The sequence below is a fragment of the Sinohyriopsis cumingii genome, chromosome 3 (genome assembly GCF_028554795.1).
Source record: "Sinohyriopsis cumingii isolate HCF-2022 chromosome 3, ASM2855479v2, whole genome shotgun sequence".
Lineage (NCBI taxonomy): Eukaryota > Metazoa > Mollusca > Bivalvia > Unionida > Unionidae > Sinohyriopsis > Sinohyriopsis cumingii.
The window spans coordinates 31,253,429-31,268,068 of NC_142963.1; the positions used below are offsets into that span (position 1 = coordinate 31,253,429).

At 34.1% G+C, this 14,640-nt stretch overlaps 1 protein-coding gene across 1 annotated transcript in view; it reads right to left on the reverse strand.

Moving 5' to 3' along the window:
* Positions 1–14,640, reverse strand: part of LOC149802631 (BAR/IMD domain-containing adapter protein 2-like) — a 111,430-nt gene that overhangs the window by 32,688 nt on the left and 64,102 nt on the right. Inside the window, exon 9 of the mRNA XM_089951953.1 lies at positions 767–865. Within this exon, the coding sequence (XP_089808079.1) occupies positions 767–865 (99 nt within the window). The remainder of the gene's footprint in view (positions 1–766; positions 866–14,640) is intronic.

Consider the following 14,640-nt stretch of genomic DNA (forward strand, 5'->3'; position numbering starts at 1 on the left):
AGAAATTGATTAAAACAGGGTTTGTGTAATTTGTAACATCTTCTTGAACAATGGCCAGATATGCACATTTCATGCATGCACATGAGTATGGCAGATACACAGGAATTTAAAAACAAACATGAGATAATTAAAATCCCTGCATTTGTTCAGTTATCTACATCTGTATTGTGTGAATATGAAAAACATTTCTTACAATACAAGATTCATTCTTATCATCCACTGACAATATTGCATAAGTGTCAGTTATTATCATTGCGTGTGCTTAGAATGTCCAAATTAGTGTAGTACATACTTGATATCTAATGTTGTCAGTACACAAAATTGTCCCAAAAAACCTGATGCTCAGTATAGGCATCATGCCACTAATTATTTTACAGCCAGAGAACCAGTCTAATGGTGAGGAAGAAACCTCCCATAGAGTACTAAATTTTTGTTAGACGCATTCATTCACTAGTAAATGGAATTTTGTTTCCATTTTACATTTCATTAACTTCAATCTATATGCCATAGTTAACAACAAAATATTTACATTTATTTTTATATCCTGTATTTAATTTCCTACTGACAAAATACATATGAACTCTTCATATTAGGCTATGTTATTTGGTGCAGATTGAGGCTATGTTATTTGGTGCAGATCTGGGAGTTCCCCTGTTTAGAAACATACGGCTCAACAAAAATTATATGAATTTCATAATCCCCATCTTTTCATCAAATAATAAAAATAGCTGAAGATCCAATATTTATGAAAAACAGTATAAATTACCTGGGGAAGAGTCACCATGTGTTCTCCAGATGGGGGTAGTAGAAGTGGATTTGCACACAGTTGTCTCCATGCAGGCAGTGGTGACAAAGCATCGCAAGCCTGAAAAAGTAGCAAATAATGAAATCTACATCAGAATCTTTTAACAATTAATTTACAATCGAGTTTACCTTTACTGTAAAACAAAGATTTGTTACTTGTATTAAATCACTGACAAGACTTTAAGATTAAGGTCACCAGAAATGCACAAATGGATAGGCCACAGGTGTCCCAGTTTTTTCCTGGCCAATCACCAATATGATGTGGAGGCAATTTCAGTGCCTGGTGGATAAAAAGCTCAGTGATAGCTGATTGCTGAAATCTGCATGATTGAAGGCACCAGGAATACAATCAATGGGCAGGATGAATGCATAAACTATAAAGGCAATTATTACACATACCCTCCTGTTGAAGCCTATACATAGTTTATTTTCAAATGTTAAAACACAGAATTATACACACAAAAATGTTTGAGATCAATGACAACTACAAAAGTATATTCTTTCTAAGTAAAGTATATTTTGAAGTTGTAAGCAATATTTGAAGCAGTGCGATGATTCAACAACAATCAGCATATTGTTGTAACATCAATTAACAACTATACTGTACACACATTAAACAGCATTACTCAGTATAACATCAATGGGCAGCTATGCTGTACACACATTAGACCATGTTATTACATCAATGAGCTATACTGTACACCCATTTTGAGACCATCAATGGGCAGCTATACTTTACACACTTTAGAGCACATTATAACATCAATGGACTCTACATACATTAGACCATGTTATAACATCAATGGGTGGCTATACTGTACTCTGTACACCCATTAGACCATGTTATAACTTCAATGGGCAGCTATACTGTACACACATTAGACCATGTTATAACATCAATGGGCAGCTGCATACTGTACACACATTAGACCATGTTATAACATTAATGGGCAGCTATGCTGTACACACATTAGAGCAGAGGTGTCAAACATGTGGCCAGACAGATTCATTAGTCTGAACTGCAGGCCAGGTCTCTTGTTAGTATAAAATGTTTAGGCGTATCATAGTTCATGATACACATGGCAATAGTGGAGTACCTTTATGTCAAATCTAGACTGCAATAGAAAATGAGTTTGACATCCCTGCATTAGACCATACTGAAACATCAATTGGCAGCTATAATGTAAATACATTAGACCATGATTAACATCAATCATCTATACTGTACACACATTAGACCATGTTTTCAGAAGGTGAAATCTTTCAGTGGCCTTCTCACAGAATTCTGTTTAAAAACAAAATAATATCTTGATAAATTCTTGGGACTTTAATTTTAACATGTTATTTGTAATTGTCATTTTTGACACGATGAGATCATGCTCTCATGACCTAGGCTACATCACAAAACCTTGCAGGTCAGGGGGAAGTAGCTTTGCTCTCAATAATGCTGTACATCGTTTCACGGACTCTACATGAGCCATAAATAAATTTAACTGATTTTTTAAAAGACTCAGCTTTCCATTTTAATAATTTTCTTTCATTTTGCTGTGGTTTGCTATCTATCTATCTCTCTATCTATATATATATATATATATATATATATATATATATATATATATATATATATATATATATATATATATATATAATGAAATGGATAGTATATGAAATGAAGCATGTACATGTATGTCTGTAGTAGCCTTTATTGGCACTTCAGCACAACAGTGGCTATAAGATACCAACTAAAAGTAAAATTAGAAAAAGGTAAAATTGAAGAATTATTGAAAACCCAAGGAAGATGTACTATTCCAAATAAATGTAAACATTAAGTACAAGTATGACTATAATGAACTCAGATGTTAAAACTGTACAAAAGGTATATAAACTAAAAGATAAAGGTAACACATGTGAAATCCTTAAAACATCTGTTTTGAAATGAAGTGGGTATGCAGCAACTTTGCATACAAATGAGATTTAAACAGTATGGTGATCTTTTTTCTGTTCATTCTTTCTTTTTTGGTCTCATGTCATCAATGAACAATAAGATGGTGATGTTTATTTAATTAATTTTCCTTTTTTTATATTGTTTAAAATTCATTCATACTTTTGTCGGTCATGCACTTCTCCATTTTAGAGGTATTTCAGGTATTCTCTCAAAATATTCTCTCACTCCTTATTTTATAATATTATTATTTTCTCAAATAATATTCATTAGAATATATCCAACCTAACAAATAATCTTTCAAGAATTAATGCAATGCTAACTTTAACCTGTTTAGTCTCTTTATAACTCATCTCTTTAGGTTGCAATTAAATAACAGGTACATTTATAGCCTACCGTTGTATGTTTAGGTTGTAATCAAATATTAGGTACTTTTATATTCGACCTTTGTCTCTTTACTTTGTAATAAAAATAGGTACCTTTGCACTCTACCTTTGTTTATATGTTGCAGTTAAATAATTGGTACTTTTGCATTCTACCCTGAACCTAGACTTAATACAAGGATAAATGACCATCAAGAACCATAATCAAGAGTTAATACTTAATACAAGGATAAATGACCATCAAGAACCATAATCAAGAGTTAATACTTAATACAAGGATAAATGACCATCAAGAACCATAATCAACAGTAAATACTTAATACAAGGATAAATGACCATCAAGAATCATAATCAAGAGTTAATACTTAATACAAGGATAAATGACCATCAAGAATCATAATCAACAGTTAATACTTAATACAAGGATAAATGACCATCAAGAATCATAATCAAGAGTTAATACTTAATACAAGGATAAATGACCATCAAGAACCATAATCAAGAGTTAATACTTAATACAAGGATAAATGACCATCAAGAACCATAACCAAGAGATTACATTGATGTGTAAGGGGATTGTTTTATTTACAGGGCATACCAAGATTAAATTTTTACTGGTTTTCTCTTTTCTTATGAAGAATGGTCATAATAACTTTGAACAATTTAATTTTCTTTAGTTTTACAGTTGGAAGAAATGATTTTACAGTAATAATATCCATGATCCAAGTAGGTTATTTTTAAAATACATGTCACAGTAAACTTTCAAAAATTTTGTAGGATAAAAGATAATTTTGGTCACTATTATACCCAGAAGAGAAGGTTACTGATTTCTTGACCAGTTTTCAATTTAAAATATTATCATGCTAAGAAAAAGCAAAACACTTTTTAAAGGCCACTTAAGGATCAGTCATTTTGTTTAGATAATATGAAAGGACTAGCAGACTTATTGTCAGAAAGTACCATATAAACTCACTTATAAGTCTATTCTAACTGCAAATAGCACAGACCCATATCAGCCATTGCATAATGCACTGGCAAATCTGGGTCTGTGCAGTTTTCTAGGAGTAATCAGTAGAACAAACAACACCGACCCTGATATGCATGTGCATTATGTTATGGCAGATCAGGATCTTTCTTGTTTGCAGTTTTTTTTGTCTTATAAGCAAGTATGTTTGCTAGTTTTACTGGAAACTTTAAGCATATTAAATTTTATTTTATGTTACTCCAAGAATGAGTGAATTCTTAAAGAAAAACAATTTTGATGGTTCACTGGACTAAATTATTGTTTAATTTTTTTACTTTAGTCGCTAGACATTGATTATGTTATGAACAAAGAATTTCAGCTGTTGTCAATTGCTTGGTCAAGTGGTAATGATGGCAACCTGGCAAACAAAAGTATCTGGTTCAAATCCCACAATGTACCGATTAATCTTCAATTTTTGGGTATGTATTTTTTTACCTTGAACTAGGAAAACAATTTCTACAACTTACATTTTCTGTGCAAATATACACAAAACACAGCAGAAAAACAAAGGGCACTAAGAAATATGATACTTCAATCTGTTACATGTTTTAGCTTGCCAATACATCTTAGCATAAAAAAAGTAAATCAGTTTCTTCCAAAATGAATAATAGATGTATTTCATCTTGTAGGTGAAACTCTCAAGCATTTTAACACACTTGATGAAATATATCTGTTATTCATTTGAAACAATCAAGTATTGCAGAATTTGAAGAAAATAAGAGGACAAAAGAAAGATGAGTCAGAACAACATATGTACTATACATGCTAGTACTGTTGCTCTGTTTAACTAATCTGTTTAGCTTGCAGTAACATCTGTATTCAATCAACTGATTACAGGTAAAAACAAATTAAATTAAAATCCTTGATTTTACCATAAATCTGGTTAACTAATCTTTTAAGTTGGCAGAAGTACCATCTATATTCAATCAACAGACTTAAAAGACTAAAAAGAGAACCATTATGATGAAATAACATTGATCACTGCTAGCTTGTACAAACTTAATAACAAGTATGGCCTTTGGCCCTGCTAGTTAATGAGCTGTTCCTATGATAATTTTTTCATCTATATGGTGGTTGAAAGCCTTCATTCTATTTTTCTACAGTTCCCACAATATCATGGTCTTACTGATCTTGCAGAAATAGGATCTAATTTTCAGCCTGATTTCAGAATATCAAAATAAAGTATACAAATATCAAAATAGTGGAAAGCTCAGCAGTACAAGTTCCACGCCTTGCACAACTAGCATGGAAAAGGCTATGCATTCCTGCAACTTCTGTGTTGTCAGAGAGCCTTTAGTACAGCAGGAGACATACATGTAGTTACCACACAGAGGGCTGCTTTGAGTTCAGACACTGTTACCACACAGAGGGCTGCTTTGAGTTCAGACATTGTTACCACACAGAGGGCTGCTTTGAGTTCAGACATTGTTACCACACAGAGGGCTGCTTTGAGTTCAGACATTGGTCGTATGTTAATTTTCCTCAAGAAACATATGCAGTGAATTTTTCATCATCTTACTAAACAAATTTAAGAAATATAGTTCAAATGTTTAGAGACTTTTAAAAATGGTCCTGTGAAGTTTAAAATTAAAACACAGACAGACGAGAAATGGCAGTGATATTTATATCTGCTGATAATTTGATTACTTTCAGGTGTTTGTAAACTTGTTTCATGTTTGTGTTAATTTTATATGTTCATTTGACTATCATTTGAAGTCTTACAATGTATCATCACTTAGTGATGTGGTATTTTTCAAGTATCAAATGTTATAGTGATTATTTTATTGTTTTCATTAAGTTTTATTGTGTCATTTTTTGTTCATCTATTTAGTTGGTATTGACAAGAAAAGTAAATAGCAGCTGTCCATGTGAATTGGTGATTCACAGCAAGGGTTTCATACTTTCTCTTAAATTTAATTTTGAGAATCTACAAAGATTTGTAAACAACTAAACTCGCATCATGCAATTTGTAAATTAGAAAATTATTTGTAATATGCATCTGAACCAATTTTCTTTTGATTCTTGATGTAGAAAATTGTTATGTACATCTGTGTCATAAATTAAAACTGAATCAGACATACATGTACTTGTTATGTCTGATGGGAAGAAATATAATTTGTTCCTAAGTTAAGCGGCTTGTTCAAAACTGTGCAAGAAAGGTCAACAATTCTTTCTAGAGTGATCCAAGTTAAATGCTTAAACTTTTAAAGCTTAAGGCATTAAGGCAGCCATACTGAATGTAAGACTGGCACTATTTTTATTTAGGATCAACTAGGTAGCATAACAAGTCTAAAACACCCATGTTGACATAGACAATATCTTCAAGATATGACTTTCCATTCAGAAGGAGCAATAACAAGATTTTAAAGATGGCTACTATGGCAGCCATATGGGACATCAGATAAGCACCATTTACATTGAAGATTAGCTGGATATCATAAGATGTCTTCTGGTGAAAACCCACATCAATATGACTTTCTGCTTGTGAATAGAAGAGTTATAAGATTGCTGCCATGGTGACTATATTGGACATTAAATTGGCACCATTTTCCTTTAGAACCAACTAGACATCATGATGAGTCTTGTAATGAAAACCTAATGTTGATATGACCAGCCACTCAAGAACAGTATTAATAACAAGATTTTAAAGATGGATGATGTGGTGGCCATATTGGACATCAGATAAGCACCATCTTACTTAGACCAACTTTTTAAGACATGATGAGAAGTCTTTAAAACCCCATGATGATATGACCATCCATCCTGAGGCAGAATAGCAATAGCGAGATTTTCAAAATGGCCACTGGTGGTGGTCATACAAGATGCTTCTGCAGCACCATATTCATTTAGGACCAACTAGATCATGGGATGAATGTGTGTGTAAAGTTTAAATGCAATCCTCCAAGTAGTTTAGAAGGAGTAGCAACAACAAACTTGTGCTAGGCAGACAATGGAATGATGGACAGATGACAGACCAATTCCCATAAGCTCTTTTAGCCTAGACACAATATAGCTGTTCTTTCTTTCACACATGTTTTATGTCTTTTTCTGCATGAATGCTGGATATAGTGAAGCTGAAAATTCATTCAATTTAAATACTGAACCTGAATCTGCTGTAAAGATATTTAACCAATAAAAGATACCTATAGTTAAACAAGGAAGTTTTACCCTGAATATTATCATATTTGACCCTTCCTTTGACCTTTACTATGCCGATATCTATTTTTCAAATAGAATGCATCCATTAGATCATTGTTGATAGGGAACATGGTATATTTCATCATCCAGGTTTTAAGGTAACTGTCAGGAAAATAATTAAGTAGTCTGGTTCATAGAGAGGAATGTATGTAGATTTTTAAACTGGATGATTCAAGGCTGGATACTTCAGGCAATAGATAGTTGCCATATGTAACATAATACAGTAATACATGCCTTGTGAGACCACTGCTATGACAGACCACCTGCCTCGAGAGACCAGGTTCTCCTTGCACAAATGTAATGGTTATATAGTGTTATGACGTGGTATGAGAGAACACCTGTCTTGAGAGACCATTAATTACTGGGTGGTCTTTCAAGATAGGTTCTAGTGTACGTTCCAGAATTATCCTCACCATAACTGTTATTATAACTGTGATTTAAAAAACAACCTGACATGTAGATAACCTGACATATAGATAACCTGACATGTATATAACCTGACATCCTGACATGTAGATAACCTGACATGTAGATAACCTGTGCATATGACAGAAGTGATAACTGAAACAATGGTCCTTACCATGTGTTTCTAAATGATGGTTCCTAGAACATAAGTCTTAAAACCAGCTTATTCAATGAAACATATGAAACAAGAACATACCTATGTTTGAAATTAGCGGCTAGAATTGTGACTTCTCTAGGTCGATGCTTTGGTATCTACCACAGGTACATATTTCCAGTAATGGCCTTAACAAACACTGGGCCCAATTTGAATCATTTTGGTGGGGCCCCCTGTACAGCATTTGGAAATAAACTTTTAAACAAACTTTATATGATATTGAACTTAACATTTTCTTCCATCACTTTAAAATTACTTTCCCTCATTAGATATATTTTTAAAAATTACTAATGCATGGGGCCCCTGTAAGTGCAAGCCAATTCAGTTCAATCAGCCTGTGGCTGGCCCTGCATATTTCATGGATAATTTGGAACAATACCGCTAGTCAAAGGACAAGGAGAAAATTGAAAAGCATAGCAGGGAGGCGAGGATCATAAAAAAAATTAACAAATAGTTGGGGAGACTGATAGGGGATGAATCTACCCCCTCCCCTCTCCAACTTTTCCTTTACTGCAACACTATTCAAATTTCATTTGGGCTGTTACCAACACATGCAGACTGTATACTATTTTTTTTATCAGTTAATTATCTGTTTTTGACTCTTCAGTCAACAGGTACAAGTTTTAAAGTGTATTTAGTGCAAGCTGCATATAACATTAGTTTCTCTTTGTTGACACTTCGTTTTGAGTGTTGGCCCTTCCCTATTCCCAAATCTAAAACCATAATAAGTACCTTTAATGAAAATGTCAATTTGAAAAATGGCATTTCACAAATTTTCTGTCAACTAATTGAAAATGTCTTTAGGCTGTAGTGAATTAATGTATTTCTATTTTCACCTACACTATTACCTTCTATGTGTAAATCAACAATGATTGGAACAGGAACAGAATGTCTAGCTTAATTTAGAATATACTATATACCTGGGGTTATTTGAATTGATGTAAATTTCAAATTAAATGTAGATGATTTAACTTTTCTTGTGTCTAAATTTGGCAGTTTTGGGAAACAAGTAAAGATACATGTATGTATTTATAGGTGTTAAAGTTTTTTATTGACAGACTATACAAATGTACAGATTTGTAAAAATGTGCAGTGCATTAGTACTTTGTTAATTCATTTATCCATTTCATTTGGGGTACATATATTCCTGTTTATTTACCATGCCGCTCCCACCCCTTTTTTTAAAAAAAAATTAATTGGGAAATTAGAATCTAATTTACTCTTTAACTTCGTTTTTTTATTACTGAGTTTGAGCCTTAACAATATAGCTTAATTATCAATGTGAACATTATTTTTTCTTGTCAATCAAACCTTTCCCTCTACAATTAGTCATAACAAGTTAACTGGTTTTACGTTTATGTACATTCACCATATCCAGTCCATTTAAATGATGTTCAACTGTACCAAAATTCTCAACGATAATGCTGCACTCCAAAGTATCAACCAAATTAACCAGTATTAGTGGTAATAATACACAATCCCACTCCCTGTTGTTGCCTGCTAGAATTATTGATTTGTTTATTACATTGTTCTAGCCCTCTGAGTCCATCCATCTTGTAAAACACATACATGTAAGTGGGAATTGCCAGTCAACTTCACGTTTGGGCAGCTTTTCTCAACAGAATATAGGAATTGTCTTACTCCTGAAGGTAAGAAGTGACCTCTGTCCCTATCAGAGTAACTGAGTATAGATGCCATCTTTCTTGTAACAATGGGCAGCCATATTGTTGACATAAATGGGACCAAAGTCTTTGACAAGATTTGAGATGATGTTGTTGTGTGCTGATACATCATTCCATGAGTGGGGCATACACCACTGAAAGTTTTCACACATAATGCTAATTCACATAATATTCTAAGTCTGTTTCACTGCAGATGTCATTGCCTCCACCAGAAATAATGATAGTTGATAAAATTGTCCAGGTTAAAGAGCTGCTTGAGACACTGACTGGAGGTCTCAGTTGATGCTCCAGGTTAAAGAGCTGCTTGAGACACTGACTGGAGGTCTCAGTTGATGCTCCAGGTTAAAGAGCTGCTTGAGACACTGACTGGAGGTCTCTGTTGATGCTCCAGGTTAAAGTGCTGCTTGCGATACTAACTGGAAATCTCAATTTATGCTCTAGGGTACTATGACAGCTGATGCCTTCTCTAAGAGTCTTTGCCTTGATGCCTTTCACAAAGGAGTCTCCTATTAAAAAAATGTCTCTTGTCTACTACATATGTATGGGGTGGTGCTGGGATGTTGCTTACTTTGACTGTTTGCATGCTGCTTGTTTTGGGTCTCTCTATTTTGTTAGGGAAGACTTAGTTATATTTTCTAGTTTGAGGCTCAGATATGGTGTGAATTATATTAGAGCCCTATTGTGTGATTGAGGGTTTACTTGCTACCTTGGCATTTGTTCTTGGATGACAAAAGTGACATCATTTTCTTATAAGGGTTCTCTATAGCTGCTTCAGTAGAAGTTGTTTTATACCTTTAGTTTAATAACATTAGATACAAGACTGATAAATTGTCCCTTCAATGATGTAATCTGTTTATAGTGATAGTCAATGGTTTCCTTAAGACCGGCCATTTGTTGCAGTAGGGAAAGTTAAAATCTCACCTTAGAAGGTAGGGCTTGTAGTGGTGATAATAAGGGATGATAAATGTGTCTGGAAAAGGATTACCAGCCATGCTTGAAGTGTGCTGAAACTAATCACTCTACCTTGACTAGCAACAGAAGAATCAACTTAACTGTCACTCATGTGGATTCTTCAAGCCCCAAGCAGTCTATGTGCAATGGACATGATTAGGATATGGTCAGGATGTTACAATCAACAAATATTCAGTCCCATTTAATTGATGTGAAAATTGCAATTCCATGACTGTTTTTTGTCTAAAGATGGATGTCAGCAACACTTTTGCAAATGAGACATTGTTAGATTCTCATTGCAAAAGCTGTGAAGATCAAGAAATTGTAACCAGAATAGATAAAAATAGTACTCTACTAAATGGTGATGATTTACTTAACTCATCTCTACCAGATTTATACTGTCTCCCTTGCTGACCCAAATTAAGAAGAATGCAAACAGCAGGGAAATTGTATCAAATTCATCTTATGTTATAGTCTAAAGAAAATGACATCTCAGTGCTTGGAATGAATGAAAGCAATTTACTTTTGACCAGACAATGCTATCAAAATTGAACATTTTCAGTTTGTTAGAAAAAACAAAAACTGATCAATCAGGATGTTTGGTGATTTATGTGTGTGATGATATTATAATTGTAAATGCTGTGTTTAGAAAGGAATTATTTTGAAACATGGTTTTCTGGTAAGAATAGCTAGTGTATCTTTTCTTGTTTCCTCTAAAATTTCCAAAATTCTAGCATAAAATGGAATTAAATATTTGAAGGTCAGATTGAAACAGTTCTGAATAAAGAAAAGGAATTATTCCTCTTTAGTGACGTTGAAATGTAAATCCACAAATTAAATGACTGCCTAAATTACATGACCTCCTCTGGAATGGTACAGCATGGAACTAAACCATCTAAGGTTGTCCCTGGAAAGTGTCAAGCTCTAACTGACCATCTGTTTTCCAGTAATGTGCTATGTACTGATGTCCCCTCCACTGGCCTGAGTGACCATTACCTCACATTTCTAATATGCAAGACCAAATTCACACCCAAATCATCTCACCATACAATTTCATAAAAATTGTTAAGTTAATGGGATATTATCAAAATGTTTGATGGCATCATGCTTTAGACTCTTAAAATGGATAATCAGTATAAAGCACTGGTAAATACTGATTAATACAAACATGAAAGAAATGAAATTGTATGGATCATAAGGTTATGAAAAATTAAAACAAAAAGACAATATAAAAAGTGTCATGTCAGATGAAAAACATGTGACTTGTGGAGTAACTTCAAGGGTCTATTTTAGGTCTACTATTATTGCTTATGTTTGTAACTTACCTAAATCTGCATTCAGCTGATGTTCTATTTATGTCATAGATGCATTCCTGAGGTTTTGACTTCAATCAAAATTGGCATAAATCGAAACTGGTGTATAAAAAAGTAATTTTACCCATAGGACACTTGTAAAAGAGTTCTTGGGCAAATTATACCTCAAAGTTTTCAAGTAAGTATTATCCATGCCTAATATTGAAACAAATTAATACATATAATAATTCATAGCATCTGTGACTGATGAGATGCACGCATATACAGATATGTGAGCTGTGTGTGAATCACAGCACACGCAGGTATGTGAGCTGTGTGTGAATCACAGCACACGCAGGTATGTGAGCTGTGTGTGAATCACAGCACACGCAGGTATGTGAGCTGTGTGTGAATCACAGCACACGCAGGTATGTGAGCTGTGTGTGAATCACAGCACACGCAGGTATGTGAGCTGTGTGTGAATCACAGCACACGCAGGTATGTGAGCTGTGTGTGAATCACAGCACATGCAGATATGTGAGCTGTGTGTGAATCACAGCACATGCAGATATGTGAGCTGTGTGTGAATCACAGCACATGCAGGTATGTGAGCTGTGTGTGAATCACAGCACACGCAGGTATGTGAGCTGTGTGTGAATCACAGCACATGCACGTATGTGAGCTGTGTGTGAATCACAGCACACGCAGGTATGTGAGCTGTGTGTGAATCACAGCACACGCAGGTATGTGAGCTGTGTGTGAATCACAGCAGACGCAGGTATGTGAGCTGTGTGTGAATCACAGCACACGCAGGTATGTGAGCTGTGTGTGAATCACAGCACACGCAGGTATGTGAGCTGTGTGTGAATCACAGCACACGCAGGTATGTGAGCTGTGTGTGAATCACAGCACATGCAGGTATGTGAGCTGTGTGTGAATCACAGCACATGCAGGTATGTGAGCTGTGTGTGAATCACAGCACACGCAGGTATGTGAGCTGTGTGTGAATCACAGCACATGCACGTATGTGAGCTGTGTGTGAATCACAGCACATGCACGTATGTGAGCTGTGTGTGAATCACAGCACATGGTGCCAGTGATGTTACACACTGAATGTCTTTCTTGATTATAAATGGCATTAAAATGAAAGCGTACAAATCAAATTGGCGTACAGTGTGTATCACCTGTACAGTACAGTGTAAACATAATGAAATAGTCATTGATTTAGACAGAAACCAAAGTGATGCTGATAACCACACATCAAAGTCATAACAGAATTAAAGATAATATTCTCCACGTCCATTTTAACAATGTGGAACTGGAATGTTTTACATAAGATAAAACTTTTAGGAGTTAAATTAAGTTGATAACAATATGTTATGGTCAGAACATATCAGTAATGTTACCAAAAAGATGGCTATGAATATCTGAATTATATAAAATATATTAAAAATATTTCTAACCTTTTTCCACAGGATAATGTTTTATAAAAGTTTTATTCAACCTCATCTTGACTATTGCAACATCATATGGGGTAATGCTTCTAAAACAAATATGTTAAAGATGTAAAGACTTCAAAAAAGAGCTGTCAGAATTATCCTTGACAACAATGTTGATAATGCCTATGAGAGATTTGAAGCACATGACTATCGATGAAATAAGAAAAGCTAAATTGATGATAAAAGTTTCTTTGATATAAAGGATAAATACCATTTATATACACTTATAAGTCAATGCCAACTGAAAACTACATAGACCCAGATCTGCTGGTGCATAATGTGCTAGCAGATCCAAGTCTGTGCAGTTTGTTAGGAGTAATCAGTAGAAAAAACAACATGGACCCTGATCTGCAGGTGGATAATGCTACAGCAGATCAGGATCTTTGTTGTTTGCAGTTTGCTGGACTTATAAGCAAGTACATATGGTACTTCTAATACAGAATTTACTCTACCTTATGTTCTAAGTCATCTAAGAACTTTCTTCTTTTTAATCTTAAAACTGAATTTTATAAAAAATAGTTTAGCTTGTTATTGTCCAATCATTTGGAACTGTCTACATAAAGTATGGCTAAAAGAGCATCATCAGTGTCTTGATTTTTATCACAGATCTTTGCAATGTATGCAATCCTGATAATACTAAAATCGATTATGGTAAACGTTTCTGAATATTTGTATATGTATATATTATCTAAAATGTTTGTGTGTGTGTGTCTGTGTGTGTGTGTCTGCGTGCGTGCATGCATGCGTGCGTGTGTGAATGAAAAAGTTATCAACCATGCATCATTGTGTACACAATGTGCTGTACTTCAAATCCATTCTCTGTTGCTTCTGTGTACACAAATCCATAATAAATGTTCATATGATACTTGCTTCAAAGCTGCATTTGATATATTTGCCTGTATGTAAGTAAACAACTGAGGGCTAAAAGTTCTTGTACCAACTGTGTCACCCTCATAAAATGAAGACTTTATTATTATTATTATTATTATTATTATTATTATCATTATTATTATTATAAATTCGCTTGGACATTACTTTGCATTTAGGGAACTGACATAATGACCACACAGTTGTGGATCTAATTTAGACAGGTTAATATGTATTTGGTACAGCAATTAAAAAACCTGGATTTATTTATGAATATACAGTATCTGAAGTGGCTTTTTATCAATCACAGGTCATAATAAAAGTTTATTAAAAAACAATACACATCTGGTTTCTACTGACTGATCTGCTGTCTAAAACA